The sequence below is a fragment of the Bombus vancouverensis genome, chromosome 1 (genome assembly GCF_051014615.1).
Source record: "Bombus vancouverensis nearcticus chromosome 1, iyBomVanc1_principal, whole genome shotgun sequence".
NCBI lineage: Eukaryota > Metazoa > Arthropoda > Insecta > Hymenoptera > Apidae > Bombus > Bombus vancouverensis.
This window is the reverse complement of record NC_134911.1, coordinates 9,258,571-9,283,396: the sequence shown is the minus strand read 5'-3', so window position 1 is coordinate 9,283,396 and position 24,826 is coordinate 9,258,571. Positions and strand designations below refer to the sequence as shown.

Sequence of the window (24,826 nt, the reverse complement as noted above, 5' to 3'; positions counted from 1 at the left end):
ATTGTGCAAAAAGTAAGGAGAATACAAATAGTGGGGCGATCCACCATCCACTACACAAGCTCTTCCTCTCTTTTCTCTTTTCTTCCTCTCACTAAACACTCATTAGAGAGAAAAAAGGATAACCTGAATATAACACTTTCACTTTTGTGTTCTCTTTACTGCCTCTTGTATTCTCTTTATTGCCTCTTACGCCTGGGAACGCGCAGTCTACCTGCATTAGTCATAATCACCTCTAGATTCTTAATACCGCAAATATTGACCATAAAGACACATATAAAGATAAAATGTGTAAGCGAGCTGAGAAAGCAATATATATAAAAAGAAAAAGAAAACGCTGCATAGAGGTCTCTTATGTCCTTGTCTATTAACGTATGCAGATTCATATACTAAATACATACATATAAAATAAGCGTAATACTAATCTCGGCTAAATTTTATTTTAGGAAACCAAAAATTATTGGCTTTTTTTGCACTTGTGTAGTTTTCGACGTGTAGAATCCAAAAATAGAAGTTTTAAGACGGGAAATCTATTGGTTCAAAAGTTATGATATTATGAAATTATGAAATTAAAAAATTACAGTTGGTCGGAGTCGCGAAGAAAATACCGAAGAGTCGCTTTTACAATCTTTTTATCTAGGCATATAACTAACATAAATTTAAAAAATGTACTTTTTTAATTTTTATTGCAGCCTCAAATAATAAAATTGTAAAGAGTGACCTTCACTATTTTCTTCGCAATCCTGAATTGCAATTTTAGAAAAACTTCTTTCATCTAAATAAATTAATCCTTCTAACTTCTTCTAAGTCGTTTGGTTCCATTTTAAAAAAGTTATTCTGTTTTAAAGAGTGTACTAATACTTTTGTTCATGACCGTATTTGTACGCGTGCGCATATATCGTATATGCGGCTGCTATAACAACAATTATTCTTAGAAAGACATTGCAAAAGATAGGAGCTTAACATAACCTGCGAGTGCGAGGCAGACAAAATGTGCTGTAGAAGTAAAAGCACGAAAATGTGCTAGTACAAATATACTGCAAAACCGCAGAAATAGAATGGTTTTACAAAACGTTGGCAGTAATTTAATTAAAACTGTCAGTAATGTATGCATTAGACATAATGAATGGAGTAGTAACAAATGTGCTCACAGATTATATATGGCATTGCCACGGCTTACACCACAAGAGGTAATATAGTCTTATCAAACTCTTTCCAAACTCTCTTTTTTATAAATATGTTGTAGGTTACAGCAATTTTGCAAGCTAATGAATATACCAAAGAATTTGATGGTGAAAGTTCTATAAAATATTACGATTCAAATCAGTTGGCATCCAATAATCCTATGGAAGATACTCGATCAGAGGCTCAATGTTTACTTACAAAAGGTACAGAAGTTGTATAAAACATTGGAAACAACTTATACATACACAAATTATTCGATATACTTTTATATTTTTACAATTAGTGACACGACGAATTTCATATTATGTACAACAAAAGCACAAATTTATTTTAGGAATATTGTTAGGTGTGTTTGATGGTCATGGAGGTCGTACATGTGCACAAATTATCTCAAAGAGACTTTTTCATTATATATCAGCATGTTTGTTGCCCACAAAATTACTAAAACAGTATCTCAACACAGTTAACTCCAGCAATAAATTAGAACTTCTTCAAATGTTCAATGATAAAGTGGAATTTATTTCTGAAATTAGAGATCTTTATCAAGCAAGTTTTTTAACTTTTGTCAAGGACTTAATAGAAATGGGATGTACAAAAGAATTTCAAATGGAAACAGCTTTAGAGAATGCATTTCTCAGATTAGATAATGATTTGTCGAACGAAGCACTTTTAAATTTAGGTAAAAGCAGTGCTGCTACAACTCTTGCTGTTGCAATGTCTGGTGCTGTAGCAGCTGTTGCACACATAGATGGTCCACATCTTCATGTCACTGGAGTGGGTGATTGCCAAGCAGTACTCGGCATACTTTCTGGTATGAGATGTAATTATCAGACTTTGTAATTTTATGAGAAATGGATATACAGTTTTCTTATTGTTGTCATTACTACTTAATATCTGCATCATTATCATCACTGTTATTAGTATTACTATCTTACATTATAGAAAATGATGATTGGTCTGCAAAATTAATGACCGTCGAACATAATACCGACAATCGTGCAGAAGTCGAAAGAATTCTATCAGAGCATCCATCGAACGAAAAATCAACTGTAATTAAATTGGAACGACTACTTGGACAATTAGCGCCCCTTCGTTCGTTAGGTGATTTTCGCTACAAATGGAGCAAACAAATCTTAGAGAAAGTAGTGGTGCCATATTTTGGTGAAACAGCAATTCCACCGAATTATTATACTCCTCCATACTTGACAGCGAAACCAGAAGTTAGATATCATAGATTAACACCAAGAGATAAATTTCTTATAATAGCTAGCGATGGTCTATGGGATTTAATGTCACCCTTACAAGCTGTACGTTTAGTAGGTGAGCATATGAGTGGAAAAGTAACATTGAGCCCATTGAAGCTGCCCCGTAAAAATATGAAATTATCAGAAATACATAAAATGTTATTGCAACGTAAAGAAGGCTTGAAAAAGAAACCTCTTGATAGTAATGCAGCGACACATTTATTGAGAAACGCACTCGGTGGTACGGAATACGGAATCGATCATGTTAAATTGTCACAATTATTGACACTACCAGGAGAAGTTGTACGAATATTTCGTGATGATATTACAATAACAGTGGTTTATATGAACTCTGAATTTTTAAGACACTGCCCTCCGTGAATCAGTAGAAAACTTTCTTGTTACATTTATAAGATCTTTCACAATTCTTATTGTTTCTAGGCTTCTTGAAGGAAAAACTGAAATTCTATTGTGTACAGCTTGTTATTTATTTAATTAACAATAAAAACAATTTACACATGGAAATGGTATTTTGCTTATTTGATATACGTACACATATGTATATCACATACTACATGTAATCGCGTTCACGTAATTTAACGAATCGTTTCAAATTGATTATTAGTATAATTTATACTTACTGAGGAAAATGAATGCAAATGTCATTGATAACGTGTCGCTGATGTTTAAGCAAAATCAAAATTACAAAACATACAAATGAATTGCTAATCTACAATCATAAACATTGTTCAGAAATACTTATTAATCCTACATATGTATTGTACAATTAATTTGTTAGGTACAAGTATAGCAATAATTATATAAGTTAAAAACGCACAGAATTCGTTACATATTACGTTATGGATCGGTAGCATTTTAACTTTTTCTCGCGCTTTTGAATAAAAAATAGTCTATTGTTTTCTTTTTTTTGCAGATTAAAATGTAACTAATTTTCATCACAAAATATATATCGTTCATTCTGCGATTTTTATATTTTAACAAACAGTATTTGTAAATAAGCATCAAGCTCGCAATGTTGGCATTGCTATCGTGTAATGACTGTTGAAGGAAAAGAAAGTTTGAAAATAAAAGCCTGAGTCAATGTATGTTTGAACTTTTTGTATAAATATTACGTATCGCAATGTCGATAATCAAACAAGACATAAGGCAAGTGCATGTATAACAGAAAGATACTTTTGGAAGTATATAGCAACTTGATTAAAAAAATTTGAGTATCAACCTTCTTGACCAAAATCTTCTTTAAATTTTTCTAATTTAGCCATATCTTCTTCATTCACTGTGGGACGGGTAGTCGCTAATGACTTTAACATGTCTTTCTAAATATGAAAAGTAAATTATACCATATAATAGATTACAATTAAAAATTTTATAAGATAAGACTGAAATAATTCAATGGAAATAAAAAACATTCTATATTTACCATAGTTACAGGTGGTTCATACAATTTATCACCCTCAACTTCCATCCAGTTCATTTCAATAGCGGCTGGATCTCCCGGTGAACATGGTGTCAATAAATCATCCACAATAATAGAAGGATCTTTTGGTGATGGTCCTCTTACACGCTTGAAATGTGTTGCAGTTTGAACTAGTCTAACTGGCTGCATAAGAGCATCTCGTACGATAATACTTATATCAGCTCCAGAATAACCATCAGTAGCAGCTGCTAATTTTTTAAAGTTTTCTTCTGTTAGACAATGAGAAGTACTTCCTAAATGAAGTTTGAACATTATAACACGAGCTTGTTCATCTGGTAAGGCAATGTAAATCCTCTTCTCAAATCTTCTTCTAATAGCAGAATCTAACACCCATGGTATATTAGTAGCTCCCAATACTAGTATACCGTCATTATCTGATCCAACACCTAATGAATCAATTTACCATGTCATATTTTATTTATGTACATAACACGCGTATCCGGAGAAATTAGTATATATGTCAACATATGTACAAATCAACAATTTATTCGACTATTTCGCTTACCTTGCATCTGAACTAAAAATTCTGTTTTTATTCTTCTTGCAGATTCGGATTCATTGTCGGAACGTGACGAGCAGAGTGAATCCACCTCGTCGATAAATATGATACTGGGTTTGTGTTGACGAGCTAATTCAAACAAATTTTTGACAAGTTTTTCAGATTCTCCAAGCCATTTGCTTACCAAGTCCGAGGATGACACAGAGAAGAACGTTGAATTATTAGCTTCAGTTGCAACAGCCTTTGCTAGATAGGATTTACCAGTACCTGGTGGCTGAAAATATCTTGAAATTACTTGAAAAAAATGATTGTAAATTACTTAGACAAAATTGCAAAATCCTTCTGCTGATAAGTCATGTTTTATAGTTAATTTTTACCTAAAAGTTATTTTGTACTTATGTAAAAGTTACCCCAAATAATAAGATACCCTTCCATGGTATCCGTTTTCCAGTAAACAGATGGGGAAAACGTATTGGCAAAATAACAGCTTCCTTTAGAGCTTCCTTGGCTCCATCAAGACCGGCAACATCGTTCCACTTAACATCTGGTTTTTCAATAATTATCGCACCTTCCAGTTTGCTTTGAAGTTTCTTCTTTTCAGGATCACTATCTGTATCACTGTCTCCACTATCGCTCTTCTTATCCTCAGTTTTAGAATTATCTTCACCAGCTTTTACAGGTTTCTTCTTACTTTTTTTCAAATATGCCTTTAATTTTTCAGCTCTTTCCAAATACTGCGTACATTTTGCTCTTATACTCTCTTTAGCTCTGTCACCTTGTGCTTCATCTAGAAAATAAAAACAATAGCATAACTTCACATTCATTTTTGTCATAATACTATTATAAAAAAGGAAAAAAAGAAAAATGATATTATAAAAGAAACCTGATAACAATCGTACATTTAATAGAATGTAGAAAATATTCAACAGCATGTTCATACAACCTAAGTGCTTCCTCATAATTTTTATTACGATCTTCTTCAGTAGCTCTAGTCACCAGATCTATAGCTTTCTATAACACACCAAATACATTTGTAATTACAATTGTTAACTTAGTCATGAAACAAAAACAATGAAAATAACATGTTTAAATAGCTCACCTGCAATATTGTACTTGAAGCCATTCTAATATTACTTTAAGCTGTATCTAACCTTTGCTACACGGTAGTTCACCGTCACGATGGGACGCAGCGTCTCAATAAAGAAAAAAGAAACAGCGATCGAGACGGCGACCTACCGCATCAAAAAGATATTCTATTTCGTTTGATAACCTTCAAAATTAGGTTGTCCAACGTCACTGCTTGACATATCACATATCTCACTAACACATTTTTAAACAAATTCTTGAAGGTAGACTATCTTCTACACTCCACACCGTTTAAACCGTCGCACTCTTAATCATACAGAACATTAAATAATGTCCCGTTCACAGTATGTTCTACCGAATCAATTAAAGATATAGTTACGATACTACATAAAATACAATATACGAAACAATATGCTTACGTACTTACTTAAGTACATATGTATATATGTAAAATATGCAAATAATATTATAGAAATTGTTATAAATACCTTCAAACGAATTTTAACGAATTGTTTTGTATAGATATATGAAAATTTTATAAACGAAAGATAAAAGGTCAGTAATTCAAAATAAATAAGTATTTGACTTGATTATTGTTTTGAATTTGAAAGTGCTTTCCTTGATCACTGAAGATTCTGAAGACGAGAAGAAAAGGTACCGGAATTGATTGTTAACTTCACTGTCTAGATTCTGGATTTTTATGTTTGTGAAAAATATGGTATGATTCATACGTATGAACTGAATCACAGGACAGCAATGAATATGCGGCTTATAAACGGGAACGCATGTGCAACAGCTACCTGTCTACGAAGCACCGAGTCCGAAGAGATAAAAACCTCGGAGCTACCGAGAGCTACCGATGGATCTTTTTCTGTGTTTATACCTATTACTTATTTTTGTTTCAACATTTGTGTTGGCCTAAATCTTTAGCCCAAAAATTAACTTTATTCTATTCTAACCTAACAAAATACCGACATACGAAAAATGCGTACCGCCACCATATGATAGAAACAGTAATCGAAACTAAGAAACTTGGATCATCGTCGTATAGTAGTTTTACAATAAGGAAGCCACTGAGGAGAAACGTTTGATCTAAGTATGAATTGTTTGTTCAACCCTAACTTTCTATTTTATTTATTTGCTTCTTGTGAAAATCTAATGAAAATTAAGGGTGTGGCTAACCGGTCCTTCCTTTTATTATTCTAGGCTATGTTCCAAATGTAACTTGGTTTTAGGATTCGTCTAAGGTTAGGAGTTTTGCATACTTTCGAATATTATTTTTTTTTCTCCGTGAACATAATTGATAGTGAAATGCTATTAATACTTCGTTTAAATTTCTTCTTCAATTAAAAAATCTTATGAAAAAGACATTAAAATACCAATATAGTTTCCATTTAATTTCTCTTCCCCCAAGTTCTATAATTTATAATTTCTTGGTAATTTTGTATTTCAAATTTACATTCATTTATATTAGACAATTGATAAAATGTCAATTATAATGTAACATATACTTAGATATATACTGAGACAATCTTTTATTACAAAAATTAATCAATTTTCAGGCTGCTCAAATTCACAGGTCATAATCTATTAAATGGAAATATTTAACGTAACTCCTTATACATATAAAGTATTACAAATATAATTTGAGATACTACATACAAGAAAATCATTTTTTATGAAAATACAAATACCACAAATCTTAAGCGATATGCATAATTTGTTTCCATAAATTTTTATATTATACATAATTGATTTTAAATTATTATGTACATTAGAAGTAATACAATTACTTCTGTTATAAAAAGAAGATAAAACAATTTTTTTTATATCCAGATAATATATATTGGACATAAGCCAGTGATGTCTGTCCCTTCTTCATCGTCTAATAAAATAACTGATAATAAACCAGGTGGTACAAGTCCAAGTCCTATAGAGGGCATTGAAGGTGTTCCAGGACCTAGTTCTTTAGAACCTATGCATTCTCTATTAGCACAAGATGAAGAATCAGAAGATTACGGGGAAGATGGTGAGGAAGAAGATGAAGATGACAGTAGTGAAGAAGAAAGTGAAGTGAGTTATTTTATGTGAACTACAGCACATTATAAAAGATTTACACCTCAATACAGCCAGGTTAATTTAATTTTAGATCAGTGATACAGGAATATTTTGCGATGCAGAATGTGAACCTGAGCTTGATAGTAATACATGTTCGCTTTCATCATCTCAACCACAGTCGTTTCCACAACGAGTACATAGTCCCATTTTACATACCTGTGTTCCTTTGGATGTTGTTCAGCCACAAAGGAAGCGCAAAAGTGATACTGAATCTAGTTTACCTTGTAAAAAACTTAACCCAGAGGACAAATCCCATTCGATGTAAGTATAAATTAAAAAAGAGCATTGAGAAATGCAATTTGAATTTTCAAAAGGAGATAGCTTGTGGTACATGAGTTTTTTTATTTGCAGGATTGTTAAGAAATTGGATGATAAAAGTAAACATATGAGATGTGTTATTCCAACAAAAGATAATCCTCCGCCAGAAATGAGTAATTGGCTTCTTCAGTTTCAGGTATAAGAAACTTAAGTAGTTTGATCAAGAAAATTCTTTGTTCTTTTTTTTAATTGTTTAAATACTAAAGATATTGCTTCTAATTTCAGAGATGGTCAAATGCAGAGAGAATGCTAGCTATAGATGAATTAATTGAACGGTGTGAACCAACACAGGTACGACATATGATGCAGGTTATTGAACCTCAATTTCAAAGGGACTTTATATCGTTGTTGCCAAAAGAGTTGGCTTTGTCGGTATTAGCTTTCCTAGAACCCAGGGATCTTTTACGTGCTGCTCAAACATGCCGTAATTGGCGATTTCTCGCGGACGATAATCTACTATGGAAAGAGAAATGCAGAGCAGCTGGTATAGAAGATTTGAAGGATTTGCCTCAAATAAAACGTAAGAATGGTAGAAATTCCGGTAATTGTTCATCCCCATGGAAACAAGCATATATGAGACAACATAATATAAAAATGAATTGGAGAACGAAACCTATTCGTACACCAAAGGTTTTAAAAGGACACGATGACCATGTTATTACTTGTCTTCAGTTCTCTGGTAATCGTATAGTAAGTGGTTCTGATGACAATACTCTTAAAGTATGGTCCGCCGTTACAGGCAAGGTAAGTTGAAGAATATAATTATGGAAATAAGATAGAAAATTATCGTATAACATTGTTTTGTAATTTATATTTTTTTTGCAGTGTTTAAGAACATTAGTTGGACATACTGGTGGTGTATGGTCTTCTCAAATGTCAGGTACTACTGTAATTAGTGGTAGTACAGATCGTACTTTGAAAGTATGGAATGCTGAAACTGGTCAGTGCATTCATACTTTATATGGACATACATCAACGGTAAGGTGTATGCATCTACATGGTAATAAAGTAGTCAGTGGTAGTAGAGATGCGACTTTAAGGGTGTGGCAAGTGGATACTGGCGAATGTTTACACGTGCTTGTGGGCCATTTGGCAGCTGTTAGATGTGTGCAATATGATGGAAAATTAGTAGTCAGTGGCGCCTACGACTATATGGTTAAGGTTTGGAATCCGGAACGCGAGGAGTGCCTTCATACTTTACAAGGACATACAAATCGTGTTTATTCTCTCCAAGTAAGCGTTAATTAAACTGTATATACGAATTATATAAAAGTAATACACGAACTAATGCGATACAATATATTGCAATAATATACAATATATATTAGATTGTCCGAAAAGTTTCTTTCGTTTCATAAGGTAATAATAGATGAACAACAATTTCTGTTTTATATTATTTTATTGAATTAGGTATGATCCATTTCGTTATATTCCTATTATTATGTTCGTGAATAATTGAATAAACTAATATAAAACAAAAAACATTGTGCGTATATTATTTCTTTATAAAATGAAAGAAACTTTTCGGGCAATCTAATATTAAGAAAAATATGTAATTTATAATATTTCTTAAACTGATGCTGTTCACAATTGAAATAATTATTTGTAATGAAATTTTGGTTTTCTTTAGATATTGTCATTTCATTGGACAAATAGTTTTATATTGCAACATATAAAATCTGGAAAACTTCAAGACATACCTTGAACAGCACTAAATTTATTTAATATAGATATATGAAGAAGTGTTAATACACTCTTTTCTTTCTTTCTTCTTATTAGTTTGATGGCGTACATGTTGTTAGCGGTTCTCTGGATACAAGCATAAGAGTATGGGAAGTTGAAACTGGTGCATGTAGACATACATTAATGGGACATCAGTCGCTCACTTCGGGAATGGAATTGCGTAATAATATCTTAGTATCTGGAAATGCAGATTCAACTGTTAAAGTATGGGATATTGTTAGTGGTCACTGCCTTCAAACCTTGTCTGGTCCAAATAAGCATCAGTCTGCTGTCACTTGCCTTCAGTTCAACAGCCATTTTGTAATTACTTCATCTGATGATGGTACAGTTAAACTGTGGGATGTTAAAACTGGTGCGTTTTTCCTTGCTGCATTACTGCCTTTCTCTTCTTTCTGTTTTCTTGAATTATTCCTTTGACGAATTCCTAAAGTTTTTATCATGTGTTTAGGTGATTTTATAAGAAACTTGGTTGCTTTGGAAAGCGGCGGAAGTGGTGGTGTTGTGTGGAGGATACGTGCAAGTGATACAAAACTGGTGTGTGCAGTAGGTAGCCGTAACGGAACGGAGGAGACCAAACTTCTTGTTCTCGATTTTGATGTAGAGGTAAAATAGTGCACTTTTCAGTGGATAAAACTGCCCTCTCCTACGACCTCTGTACATACTCTAACTAGGTAGCGTAACCAATCTACTGTACAATGATACATGTATTACATGGTGTGATTGTGATAAGAATGTATGTCGAAAATTTGAAGAGAGATCGTAAAAAGTCAGACGCTGAATCGGTAGTTGTTATAAATGATCTCCAAAGTGGTAGAACATTTAAACCGAAGGCATTAATTATATTAATTATGGAGTGTATTAATCGTGGTGTACAAATATGAGATTTTAAAGACTCAACAAATTACGGAGAACGAGGAGCTTATAAATGTATTACTGTATTACTGCTGTTATAAAATTTAAAAGAAATCGCTAGTAATTTACATGGGAGGTAGCCCACTGTGAACATTAACTCCACATAACGATTTGTATGGGCGTTTAGGAAAGTATTTTTAAATTACAGAAAAAGAAAAATTTCGTACCATATTTGTCAAGCTTATAGACAAAAAAATTGCTTAAAGAATCTCACATTTTGAAAAAAAAGAGAAACAGAAAAGGAAGAAAAAAATAAATAAAAGATCTAAATAAAAGGAATGAAAAGATGAGAGAAAAAGAAAAGAAAATAATGGTAAAAATATCCTTTGTACAATAAGTTCTTCTTTGCTGTACTTTATATAGCTTATTTAAATTTTCCATTTATGTTAATTAAATTAGTCATGGGAATTGTGCATAATTTATTGGATGATATAATCAATATTTAATGACTTTTTATCGAAATGAACGCTGTTGCTTTTTATTCACTTTGTTTTATTTGTATCAGTTTTTATTCTATCATCTAAATTGTTCGTACAAAATCATACAATTATATAAATCACAATTAATTTTTTAACTCAAAAGTATATTTTGGAGGAATCATAACGATTTCTGCTACATTATTAATAATAATGTTATATTACATTGGAACTTGGACCAGTTTCTTATGTTACTCGTTAATCGGAATATCAGGGAACGTGTTACGTAGAGGAAACAACTATTCATGTTTTAACTTCAGGTATAAAAGAGAATTTCAGTAATCAGTTATATTATACACGTTACAAGGGTCCTTGAATTGTAAAACATAAGATAGAGATTTCTTAAAGATACACGCAGAATAATATGTTGCATTTCTCTCTCTTTCTCTCTCTTTTGAATCTTATAAATACAATTACATATACGTTGCAAGAAGAAAATAATATATAATTTGTTCATAATGTATAAAGCATACATGCAAGATGAAATTATTGTATAAAAAAATTTTATTAAACTTCTTTTTAGTTTTTCTATATTGTAAAACAATATAGATGTTTTATTATTTCTATAATCATTCTACAAATATAATTAAGAAGAATGATTATAATATAATAATACAAAAAAGTTTACGCGCCTGTATCTGCTCATTGTCAAATACTTACCACTATAGTATTTGATTAATTTTCCATGCGTAACATGTTCAAAAATCATTCGCTATTTATTGTTCGCCGATTAAACAACCAGGGTTAATCGAATATTCGTGATAGTAATTTAATTGGATTGTCTATATTTAAATAAAATATTGATTTCGACATTAGTACCAAGTCTGGTTTTGCCATGGTGCAATAATAAGAGTTGCAAATTTATCCTGTGCAATATGCACGAATCAACTGAGTAACATAAAATCAGTTATCATGCAAGAATAAACATAATTAAATTACAAATTTTTCCAAAGCAAGAAATATTAAGAAATTTGTAATAAATTGCAAATTTATAGATTTTTATAGTAAATTAGTTTTTTATACAAACTCTATCATTACAGAAATTACATAAGCTATACAAACAGTTAATTCTGATTGACAATAAGTCTTGTAAATTCAATTATTAATGCAAGACACAATTTGTGTAAATGCAATTTTTATTATTGAACCTAGGATATTTTAAGAATCGTGTTTTTATTTGTATATTGCTCAATAGTTTATATTTGTAATGATGTGTTATCTGTTGTATCATTTTTTATAAGAAATAGAAAATGTTGCTGCATTTTAAATTATATGTTTTTCACCTTGTGTCTGTCCTAATGTCATTAGCTGTTACATACAAGTATTACGTTTCAATGATAGTAAAAAGAGTACACTCTGAACAAGGAACGTGTATCATCTGATTTTTCTTTTGAATATGTTGCTTCTCGATACAATATAATCCCCCACATCTGCATTGATAAGACAACATGTCTTTATTATTATCCATTTCTTCCAATTCATTCACCCATATTTTTGCATATATTAAAATATTTTCCAAATCTAATTCTTCTTGCTTTAGTATGGCATCATACTCTTCTTTCAACTTTGGATCGCGCAGAACATGCCAAGCTTTTAACACATATTGAAATTTTATACTATCAAATTCTGTTGCATTTTTATCTGGATGAAATTTCAAAGCTAATGCACGATATGCACATTTTATATCTTCAAATGTTGATTCCTTGGTACAACCAAGTATGTCATAATAATTCATTAAATCCATCATTTCGGATTATAGCGTCACATATGTATGCACATAAGACATCATCATTGCTGGAGACAATCAAGTACAAAGGACAAATATGAGTAGATTACATAACCTAAAAATATTAAGTTCGTTTAAGTAATGAATTCGCAATCATACGCGTATAACCATCTATTTACATATTTATCTCTATATCACATAAAACGCAACGTCTGTTTGTTATGTTATAACTGGAGATCCGCTGAACCGATTTTTATGCAGTTTTCTTTCCTATGTAGGAATCTGATCATTTTTGTCAAATTTTAGGCTGTTTGGTTAAAATTAGTTTTTATGAAGCTGAGGAATGAACATAAAAGCGCGGCAAGTTGGGGAAAAAGTACATAGAAAACTAAATGCACTGCAAAAACTATAAGAAACACATCGAAATTATGTAAGAGTTATGTAGCTCTTTAATAGTTCTACAAAAAAGTCCACTACCTGATTAATAAGATATTTGAAATTGACATCCATAAATTTATCTTTATTTCATTTGTCTGACTTTACTTACTTGTCTTTAAGACGATAATCTCAAATAATATTTATGTTTTGTTAATTCTATGTACATATATAATTCACTTAGATCAAAACCCGCGCTCGCGAGAACTTAGGAAATGGCCACATATATCTACACTTCATACCACGGTCATATATAAGTCTGGAAACTCCGGGATGGGGGTAAAGCTCTTAATAATCGGACGATATTGGTCAATTTGTCTGCAGCAAGGCGCTTCAATTGAGAAGGTAGGATTCGTAGTTTAACGTCATCATGTAAAAATAGCCCGGATCTGATTGTTTCTGTCTCTTTTTCTCTTTCCTTAATGCTGTCGTGAACTGGACTCACGGCGGACCAAGTACCAGCGCAAATGGAAGGAAGAAACGGCGGTTTATATGATTATCATAATTATATTATTATTATTTTGTACCTAACTATTGTCTAATGAATATTATATAATATAAAATCTTTCCTCTTATTAAAAATCTTCGTAAACTCTAAAATTATACAGTAATTTTGCTTTTTCAATAAAAAATTTAATTATATTGAAATGTTTCAATCATGAATAATATTTTGATGATGACATTATTTACATATATTATAGATAGTGTTAATAGTTATACAATTTTTTAATGCATTAAAAAATATAGAAAAACAAGTTTACTTTCCAATATACACGTCAAACATGTGCACATAATTGATTTGGAAGCTGTAATTTTGTTAAACGTTTTTGTTGGAAATAATAATATACATTTCATAATAAAATAATTCATAATTAATATTCATTTAAACAACATTTTTCTGTATCAAATGAAATACTATGGATGTACATACTTACTTTAAATAGATGGCAAAAAATTATGAAAATTAGTTTAGTTTAGTCATTGAGTAATCTTAATGGCTTAGTTTAAATTTCTTAAATTCCTTCAATGATTTCACAGAAAGATGGCATTACATACGGAATCCTAACTTCTCAATAGCAGCGTTCTATGGTGGCCGATTTGTAAAGCACAACGCTTGACATTAGTAATCTTACCCCTTCCACTGGAGTTCTCAAACATGTGTATAAGACCATACTTCCTACACTTATTACTCCAATCAAAACATGATACGCACCATCTATACGTTGCTGCTAGAACTAGAATTAGTTATAGACAAGAACGCAGAGGGAGTTTGGTGTCACCGGTCATTATGGCACATGTTTACTCGTAAAATCTGTTTACAATCGGGGTATGAGCTAGAATAAACCCATAACCTTTGAATTGAATAAGAAAAAATATATGAACAATGCCACTACTTGCATTTTTACAAACATCATGATCTCTCTCTACTTCGTTCGGTATTTTCCATTCTTAACCATTTCGACATTTTCTTTTACGTTGTAATTTAAAATTTGTTAACTTTCTACAAATTGATTGCTACAGAGAGGATATTTCCTCTCCGATTGCTATTATCTGACTGATCGGTCTGCTATAAATTTGTCGAGAATGAAAAACAAAGAAGCAAGTGAGATATAACAAGTCGCATTATGAAATTCATTTAAAAGTTATTCACACAGCTAAATTTTAAAATATTTTAGGGACATAGAGGAATGGTATCAATGGAAAGATTTTTTAAAAAGCCATTTGTTTAAACAATATATTACAACGTAATGCATTTTCATTGTTTTTTGGCTTGCAAAAGCTTACAAAGACCTTTAAAAATGACTTTTGGTACCATAAAAGTTGTCAAAATACAAAAGGTCCACGGCGTTGCCAAAGAGTAGAGATACTCGAGTGAGACCACCCGACTTTTTCCAAGTCCATCCAAGTTATAATTTCGCATACCCGTACATACCTATATTCTGTTCAATCAGAAGAGTCAGCAGAGATGTGTAAATAGAATGATCACATGTAGACAAAAGAGGCGCCAGGTATTGACTAGAGGATGATGAGTTCAGGAGCGGATTTACCCTAGGTCATTACTAGAGTTCCTTTTGATTTCTCGGACTTATGATATGGACGATAGCAGTGTCAAGTAAGTACATTACGAAGCATGGAGATATATTTACCTTTAATTCTATCGTTTGAAAAAAAGATTGTTCTTTGAGCAAAGTATTTTCACTGATTTATCAGATACAATTTTGCGATCGATATACCGAGTGGTCCTACATAAAAACTCTATTATTTTTGAGATGATGTGAATGATGATGTGATTTTGAGATCTTGATGAGAATACTCATCGAGATAATATGTCGTAAGTATATGTTATTTATTGTATTATTTGTTTTATATACACATATAAGAAATTAACAAAGCACTTTTGTGTCTATTATACTCATTACAAAAATTCCGTCCAAAAAGTGGCACAGTATCCGAAATTCATAAATACGCTCCTGACTTAGTTGTTTTCGTTGAACAAAGTATAGCCAGCACAAAATTCTTTTAAATAAACGAATTTGTCCCTTCAAATGGATATGAGCTATTTCTACTACTCACTGGGAACATTTTCCGATGTTATTTATGATATGTTCCGGCAATGACACTGTCACAGGTGAAATTCGAGCAGCCATATGATAAACCAAAATTCCGAGCGCCTTATCACGTGTGACCGTCCGGTCAGCACCCGTTCTCAGCCGCCTGGGTGGCATTCGGTCACTCCAGCCGTTCTCCGAAATATGATAAGTACGAGCAAAGCCTTCTCCCACTCCAACGAATAAAAGAATATAAATGCTCCCTTCAAAATCATCCAGTCAGTCTAAAAAATTCTTAACTAACCCAAGTATCAAAAGCGTATCATCGCGAACCGAAAATAATACTGTACAAATTGAGTAAAAATAAAAAGAACTCGATCTCCTGTTCGGAAATTGACAAGCTTCTTATTTTTATCTTAATTTTACGCTACAACACAGTGGTTGATAAATAAAAAAGGGAAAAATAATTTTTTGCAACTAGGAAGAAGAAAAATGAAGTTTCTATATTTTTTACTTTATTGCTATAAGATTGTTTTACTTGGATTGTTGAGATTCTTACGATCAAAATGATACTGAATATGACAATACTTAAAAGAACTTCTATTTTTTAAACTTGTGGTAAGTTGTATCTTACTTGCTTCTCATTCTTGATATATAACAGAACAATCCGAAATCGGACGATAGCGGTTAATTTGTAGAAAATAATTATTAACAAATTTTAGACACAACTTACAACGTAGAAGAAGGCCCGAGTTGTAAAGAATACCGAAGGAAGTAGGAAAAGTATAATAGTGTTTTTAAAAATGTGACTAGTAACATTATTCATATATACATGTCGGAGAAACGTCGAGGATGGGGTTGGGAGCGTTAGATGATTCTTCATTGAAATTAGCCATTGTTGCGGTATAGTAACAGTACGGTTTATTAACACAAGTATGGGTAACACAGGTTCGACGATCAAACACGGCGATTAAGCGCTTGCGGTACTAGTGACAATGATCTCAGGTTCGATAACGAATCCGCCGTCAACGGGACGATAGATGAACGTTCTCACGAAATCTAAGTCTGAATAGTTGCTGATTGTAAAGACGTTACTCTTTAGTCAATGAGGTCGCCAAAAAGAATGCCTTTCCCGTTCCGATGATGCCACAGAAGAGAACTATCACGGGGTGTGTCTAAGGACACGAGATCATCGGATTCGTCTAGAAAAGCCTTCGTTCGGAAAGTAAGGAAAATTGGCGTTGCTGCTAATTGCTCAATCTCCATATCGGTGGTTAGAAAAAGATGCTAGTTGCCCCCGAGAGAAAGTTGCTAGTGGGAGACGTTGTTCGTTGGAAAAATAGGTCTTGTTTGTTCGACCAATCACGGGGAGACGTAGTCGCTAGGAGAGACGTCAACGGGAGTCGTAAATTCCCGTTACGATTATAACAATCGACACCACGACTTGATCGATCCCCTGATTTCCGTTGAGATAATAGGGGTGATTCAGTTTGTATAACACTGTGATTCACAGAATTATAAATTATATATTTCCAACACTTAGATTACACTGATGAGCATAGATAGATAGATAATCACTTATCGCACGAAGATAAGATAGATATGTACGTTAGAGCAGGGCTCTTATAATTGGATTTAATGTATTAGTGGACGTAGCACTATAAGATATTTAGGAGAGAAAATGTATGCTCGACAATACCGAGACCGACTCTCGCGTTATGCTTAGACTGCCCCGATAGGCATTAGCGTTAGACTTAGTAGTTGACTTTTCCAACGATGTAGAAGAAGTGAAGTCGAGTGACGATGCTGTGTCGGAGGAAAGCTAGTGATGGGTGTGTCTAGCGCACGGGATCATCGGATTTGTTCATGCCATTTTAGGTCTGGAAGTGAGGGCAGTATACATTGCCTCGGATTGGACAAACGAAGGTTGGTGGACTAGGAAGGGTCTTAACCGCCCTCGATAGAAAGTTGCTAGTAGGAAGCATCGTACGTGAGAAAAACTAACTTTCCCGTGTCAAGCCGTAGTAAGCAATAGTCTTTGGAAACTGATTTAGAAAAGACATTTGTTGGGTCTGAAGGACCTTAGCAGGTAAGTGACTCGGGTTTATGACGGGTGCTTAAGGCTATTGAGGGTACGCCGTACGGAAGAGTGGACATCTAGTGTCCGTCTGGCCCGCGGTGTGTGACCTGGGCCAGGCAGAGAGTCGCCCGGCGTAACAACGTTATATGGCATTACGTTATATATTATAACGTTATAACGTATTACGTTATATGGTATACGTTACGTATACGTATATACGTAATACGTTATAACGTTATACCGCATAATGTAATACGTTCTGACGTTATACTATATAACGTAATACGTTATAACGTTATACCATATAACGTTATTTATATTAACATAACGTTATTTCAAGGTATTTGAATCTAACTGTTACTAAGTTGCAAGTTTATGACGTTGTTACTCAATTTGAAACAATAATAGAATACGTTAAAAATTCATTTGAAATAAGAGAATAATTTGATGCATCGGGTTCTTTCAAAAGAATCAATGGCCTCTTGTGACGCACTCCTGTGCACAAAATAACCGCAAGATTCAGTGGAATAGAAGGATAAATTTTTATATCTCGTTCCAAGTCAGATAAGTATCATTGTACAGAATGGGCTCAGAATGCATTCGACATAGTCAAGGCATACCCCACGGTGTCCAACGACGTCCAACGGCGTCCAACGGCGTCCAACGGCGTCCAACGGCGTCCAACGGCGTCCAACGGCGTCCAACGGCGTCCAACGGCGTCCAACGGCGTCCAACGGCCTCCAACGGCGTCCAACGGTGTCCAACGGCGTCCCACGTTGCAGTCCAGTTTAGATTATCCAAAATTCTCTTCGTGGTTTTTCGTAATCCAAACTTGGCTGTATTAGCGTGGTTCTTAGCTTGGAATCGAATTATTGTGTAATGTTTGTACTTATCGATCTAGTGGTTTTCCAAAAGTTAATCAACTGATTTATCTGCGAAAACGATTACATCGATTAGTACAAACATTGTACAATAATTCGCAACCATACTGTCAACATTCGGTATCAAAGATACATTTGTCTAACTTGGAACGAAAGAATGGAAATGAAGCTATTGACACTGGATATACAATTTAGAGTCTTGCAAAAGAGATATACGACGCGTTGTACTAAACTTACGAAGATATCGAAAAGTTATATACTCCAACGTTACCGCAATATACTTCTTTTAAAAATGGGGAAACGGGAGGAAGCTTGAAGAATCAGACAATGGAAGAAAAATCATTTGGGTATCTAGCATACATATTTAATATGCTATGAAATGTTCATATATGTAATTGAAATGTACTTTCTGCAAATTGATAAATTTGAAACAAACTCATTTACTTGATTTGGTATATGAAAGATACAGGTATCTTTAAAACGAGAACATTTTATACATGGAAAATAAACTACTAATAATGGTTAATTATAGATCAAATTACTATTGATTAAATTTTAGCAAATATAGAGAATCATTTGTATATTTTAATCGAAACTAGGGTTACGGTGAAAACAAGTATTTTAAGTAATTGAATTTAATCTGAATAAAAAATTAAATATGAAATTCGAATATTTATAAAATTCTACATTACTGTTAAAAGATTGAAAATATCGAGGTCGAAAAAATGTTAAAAGTTATGGTTCTAAGAACGAACAATCACCAGCACTAGTTCCAATTGCAATGAATTAAATTTTAAAAAATATTTTAAGCCTTCATAGCAACATTAAGATATTTCATTATAATACTTTGTTGCGCATGAAATCGCTCACAGATTCATATATGTAAATATATATATATATATATATATATATATATATGTCGGAGATGAAATGAAAACCGGAGCCTTCCCTATGCAATTTTGAGGAAGCCTTTTAATGCTTTAGCCCAGATTTTATCATAACTGTAATTAAGTAATTGTCATCTGTAATTGTTTGACATTTGTGAAAAGCGAAAGTGGGTTCGAGGTGACAACTGGTCGCTGAACGTAGCCACGGTCACGGGATAAACGTTTTGCCTGACGAAGGTGTGGATCGGTTGTATTGTTCTCCCTAGAAATCACATAGAATTGTACTTTAGAGATGTCGATATAATGGGACATACGTTGTATGAGGAATCAATCTCCAGACAGAAACTGCCTAGCAACGGCGTTTGGATCTTTCTCGATGTTTCCAAGGAGTATATAACAAACTTCTGACAGATATTGCCTAGCAACAACGATTGGAACCTTCTCGATGTTTCCAGCGAGAATATAACAAACAAATGCAGTCGTATTACGAAAAAGATTTTAATCAGAGAGGCATTCGTGTGGTCGCCTTGGAAAGTAATACATCGAGTAATTTTTTCCGAGTGATTCAGCAAACGTATTTTTGTGTTATAAAATTGTTTAAAGTTTTCCCGTTGACCGTGTATTCGTTTGAACCCCGGATCATTGTTTATAGCGTAAATTAAATTCAATATTTGTAAATTTATCAATCGTTAGTTTTCATTATTCGTTAAATTAGTAAATCGTAAGATATATTATTCGTTTCTTTATTGTTCGATAAAACTTATTATTCTTTAATCTAATTAATAATTTAATTTATCATTTGTTAATCAATCATATCATTTACAAAATTCATTATTCATAATATTTGTAAAACCTTGTTTATTCGTGTAAATATATTCTCTGTTTTGTAAAACAATGGCTAATTCAAATGAAGAAACATTACGTGATTCAAATCTTCATATTAACCCGACATATATATTATACATTCGTAATAAAGTTCTGTATTTTAGCAGTCATGGTAACGTTAACACTTACAAAGAAATATGTCTTATAGCAGTATTTTCAGTAATAAACGTGGTAATAAGGGACGCTGAAAAGGAAACAAAGCAGTAGCCAGAAGGGCTACTAAAATTCAATCGTCTTCCACTCTATATAAACCCGATCAACACGCCGAGAGTGGAACTGAATATTTTTATTTCGCAACACTAATTTACTACTAATATTTATGAAGCAGAAAATTCTAAAAATCAAACGCGATGAGTGCTTCGTTATATCTGCAATATCAATTAATCTACCATTAAAAAAAAAAAGAAAAGTCTGAAAATTCCCGATATTTGATACGCAACGCTAATAAGTATAAATCTACGCACTCGTATTTAAGCAATACGCAACACTAATAGCGAGAGATCGAAGTGCAACCATTTAAGAGGTTGCTGACGAACGAACACACTTGCACAGCTCTAGCAGCTGTACGTGTGATCCAGGAACAGTGTCCGACAATTGCAGTCGGAGGGTTTAGGCAGTTTATGAACGCAACTCTACTCAACAAAACGCTATCATTCATTATCGCAACGCTAGCAGGAAAAATTAGCAGAACTCGCGAAGGAACATTATCGCAACGCTAACTTTTATAGTGAATTTAATAAAAATTACTATTTACTATATAAAAGCTACTTTAAATATTCTGGTATTACTACTTGCAATACTATAAAATTAATTGAAAACTAACACTTTTATAATCTAATTTTAAACAATAGAAAACAGGAAAAATTCTAAAAATTGCAAAAGGCAATCGCGATATTGTAATTCGTAACTCTAAAGCAAACGCGATTATCATTTTATCGCAACTCTAATTCAAACCGTAATCATTTTCTCGCCACACTAATGAAAAGCCGCGATGTTATTTCGCAACTCTAATACAACCCGTAATTAATTTGTCGCAACACTAATAAGAAAAATCGCGATTTGCCCAATGGGACGATGGACCGATATATACATCGGCCAAAAAAGCAAACTACTACTACTACTACTACTACTACAAAAACTAAAATCAAGCATAGTGACAAAGTAGTAACAATAATGACTTCCCATGCTCTGGATGACCCAGAGGATGGGCAGCCATTAGTAGTTGCCCTCTTGAGTGGCAGTTTGCCGGGCCTCTTCGGCTTATAGCCTCTTCTTTCTTCGGGCGCAATGCCCGCTGAAACTTAAATCTAAGCTCGAGACTTCTAAATCGCAAACAAAAAAAAAAACTTACCAAGGTAAAATAAAAATATAAACCGCGGAAGCTGATTGAAGTGCACGTGGACTGACCAACGATCACAACAGTGATCGTTGTTCACTCGCATGTGCGTGCTCGAGCAATAAACGTTCGTTTCGACCCATTCGCGACCGCGACCGCGAAATTCGAAAAATCGAAAGGCAAAACCAGAGACGAGTGCATGCTCTACTCGTGCCAGTTTCACCGTCCATTTTTCAAATTAGATTTCCAGAAACAGGTTGGTCACACGAAAACGCGCCTACCCGACCAGAGACTGTGCCAACCTGCCCGGCCCTACCTACTTATAATTAACAGACATACCAGAAAGTATACTACCTATCCTACCTAGCGCAGAAGGGAATATAATATATATATATAACGTATCACGTAATATATATATAATAATTATATATAAGTAATTATATATAATATATAACGTATCACGTTATATGGTATAACGTTATAACGTAATACGTGATGTGGTATAACGTCGTATGGTATAACGTTATAACGTATTACGTTATATGGTATAACGTTATAACGTTATAACGTATTACGTTATATGGTAAAACGTTATATGGTATAACGTTATATGGTATAACGTTATGACGTATTACGTTATATGGTACAACGTCATATGGTATAACGTTATAACGTGTTACGTTATATGGTATTACGTTATAACGTATTACGTTATATGTTATAACGTTATAACGTATTACGTGATATGGTATAACGTCATATGGTATAACGTTATATCGTATTTCGTTATATGGTATAACGTTATAACGTATTGCGTTATATGGTATAACGTTATAACGTATTGCGTTATACGGTACAACGTTGTAACGTATTACGTTATATGGTACAACGTTATAATGTATTACGTTATATGGTATAACTTTATAACGTATTACGTTATATGGTACAACGTTATAACGTATTACGTTATATGGTATAACTTTATAACGTATTACGTTATATGGTATTACGTCATAACGTATTACGATATATGGTATAACGTTATAACGTTTTACGTTATAACGTATTACGTTTTATGGTATAACGTTATAACGTATTACGTGATATGGTATAACGTCGTATGGTATAACGTTATAACGTATTACGTTATATGGTATAAGTTTATAACGTAATACCTTATATGGTATAACGTTATAACATATTACGGTATATGGTATAACGTCATATGGTATAACGTTATATTGTATTACGTTATATGGTATAACGTTAAAACGTGTTACGTTATATGGTATAACGTTATAACGTATTATGTTATATGGTATAATGCTATAGCGTATTACGTGATATGGTATAACGTCATATGTTATAACGTTATAACGTATTACGTTATATGGTATAACGTTATAACGTATTACGTTATATGGTACAAAGTTATAACGTTATAACGTATTACGTTATATGGTAAAACGTTATATGGCATAACGTTATATGGTATAACGTTATGACGTATTACGTTATATGGTATAACGTCATATGGTATAACGTTATATTGTATTACGTTATATGGTATAACGTTAAAACGTGTTACGTTATATGGTATAACGTTATAACGTATTATGTTATATGGTATAACGCTATAGCGTATTACGTGATATGGTATAACGTCATGTGTTATAACGTTATAACGTATTACGTTATATGGTACAACGTTATAACGTATTACGTTATATGGTATTACGTTATATGGTATAACGTTATAACGTATTACGTTATATAGTAAAACGTTATATGGTATAACGTTATATGGTATAACGTTATATGGTATAACGTTATATGGTATAACGTTATGACGTATTGCGGTATATGGTACAACGTCATGTGGTATAACGTTATAACGTATTACGTTATATGGTATTACGTTATGAGGTATTACGTTATATGGTATAACGTTATAACGTATTACGTTATATTGTATAACGTTATAACGTATTGCGTTATATGGTACAACGTTATAACGTATTACGTTATATGGTACAACGTTATAACGTATTACGTTATATGGTATAACTTTATAACGTATTACGTTATATGGTATTACGTCATAACGTATTACGATATATGGTATAACGTTATAACGTTTTACGTTATAACGTATTACGTTTTATGGTATAGCGTTATAACGTATTACGTGATATGGTATGACGTCGTATGGTATAACGTTATAACGTATTATGTTATATGGTATAAGTTTATAACGTAATACCTTATATGGTATAACGTCATAACATATTACGGTATATGGTATAACGTCATGTGGTATAACGTTATAACGTATTACGTTATATGGTATTACGTTATAACGTATTACGTTATATGGTATAACTGTATAACGTATTACGTTATATGGTATAACGTTATAACGTATTACGTTATATGGTAAAACTTTATATGGTATAACGTTATATGGTATAACGTTATGACATATTACGTGATATGGTATAACGTCATATGGTATAACGTTATATCGTATTACGTTATATGGTATAACGTTATAACGTATTATGTAATGTGGTATAACGCTATAGCGTATTACGTGATATGGTATAACGTTATAACGTATTACGTTATATGGTATTACGTTATAACGTATTACGTTATATGGTATAACGTTATAACGTATTACGTTATATGGTATAACGTTGTAACGTATTATGTTATATGGTATAACGCTATAGCGTATTACGTGATATGGTATAACGTTGTAACCTATTATGTTATATGGTATTACGCCATAGCGTATTACGTGATATGGTATATCGTCATATGTTATAACGTTATAACGTATTACGTTATATGGTATAACGTTATAACGTATTAGGTTATATGGTAAAACGTTATATGGTATAACGTTATAACGTATTGCGTTATATGGTATTACGTTATAACGTATTACGTTATATGGTATAACGTT

The 24,826-nt window shown here is 32.7% G+C and overlaps 4 protein-coding genes across 11 annotated transcripts; 2 read left to right on the top strand and 2 right to left on the bottom strand.

Annotated features, from left to right (window-relative positions):
• The first annotated feature begins 231 nt into the window (after positions 1 to 231).
• Pdp (pyruvate dehydrogenase [acetyl-transferring]-phosphatase 1-like protein, mitochondrial) lies at positions 232 to 2,951 on the top strand. The gene is made up of 5 exons (XM_033327466.2): positions 232 to 369; positions 444 to 1,187; positions 1,244 to 1,385; positions 1,517 to 1,993; positions 2,125 to 2,951. Exons 2-5 carry the CDS (start codon positions 1,056 to 1,058, stop codon positions 2,805 to 2,807), a joined length of 1,434 nt encoding a protein of 477 aa, XP_033183357.1. The 5' UTR covers positions 232 to 369; positions 444 to 1,055; the 3' UTR covers positions 2,808 to 2,951.
• Vps4 (vacuolar protein sorting 4) lies at positions 2,891 to 5,883 on the bottom strand. The gene is made up of 6 exons (XM_033327467.2): positions 5,523 to 5,883; positions 5,323 to 5,434; positions 4,834 to 5,210; positions 4,430 to 4,697; positions 3,868 to 4,310; positions 2,891 to 3,763 (listed from the first exon to the last, which is right to left on the bottom strand). The coding sequence occupies exons 1-6, from the start codon at positions 5,544 to 5,546 to the stop codon at positions 3,662 to 3,664; spliced, it is 1,326 nt and encodes a 441-aa protein (XP_033183358.1). The 5' UTR covers positions 5,547 to 5,883; the 3' UTR covers positions 2,891 to 3,661.
• Positions 5,884 to 6,266: 383 nt separating this feature from the next.
• Positions 6,267 to 11,588, top strand: ago (F-box and WD-40 domain protein 7). 4 transcript variants are annotated; one of them, XM_033327461.2, is made up of 9 exons: positions 6,267 to 6,605; positions 6,716 to 6,756; positions 7,422 to 7,582; positions 7,659 to 7,888; positions 7,979 to 8,081; positions 8,171 to 8,689; positions 8,771 to 9,178; positions 9,725 to 10,040; positions 10,137 to 11,588. In XM_033327461.2, the coding sequence occupies exons 3-9, from the start codon at positions 7,487 to 7,489 to the stop codon at positions 10,298 to 10,300; spliced, it is 1,836 nt and encodes a 611-aa protein (XP_033183352.1). In that variant the 5' UTR covers positions 6,267 to 6,605; positions 6,716 to 6,756; positions 7,422 to 7,486; the 3' UTR covers positions 10,301 to 11,588. The 4 variants fall into 4 exon arrangements, with proteins under 4 accessions (XP_033183352.1, XP_033183350.1, XP_033183353.1 ...); XM_033327459.2 differs by having other exon boundaries at positions 7,346 to 7,582; XM_033327462.2 differs by lacking the exon at positions 6,716 to 6,756.
• Positions 11,076 to 13,663, bottom strand: LOC117153437 (chaperone protein DnaJ). Of its 5 annotated transcripts, XM_076617666.1 has the most exons (3): positions 13,350 to 13,482; positions 12,360 to 12,917; positions 11,076 to 11,858 (listed from the first exon to the last, which is right to left on the bottom strand). In XM_076617666.1, exon 2 carries the CDS (start codon positions 12,821 to 12,823, stop codon positions 12,401 to 12,403), a length of 423 nt encoding a protein of 140 aa, XP_076473781.1. In that variant the 5' UTR covers positions 12,824 to 12,917; positions 13,350 to 13,482; the 3' UTR covers positions 11,076 to 11,858; positions 12,360 to 12,400. The 5 variants fall into 5 exon arrangements, with proteins under 5 accessions (XP_076473781.1, XP_033183383.1, XP_033183382.1 ...); XM_033327492.2 differs by having other exon boundaries at positions 11,076 to 12,917; positions 13,480 to 13,663; XM_033327491.2 differs by having other exon boundaries at positions 11,076 to 12,917.
• Between the last annotated feature and the right edge of the window lie 11,163 nt (positions 13,664 to 24,826).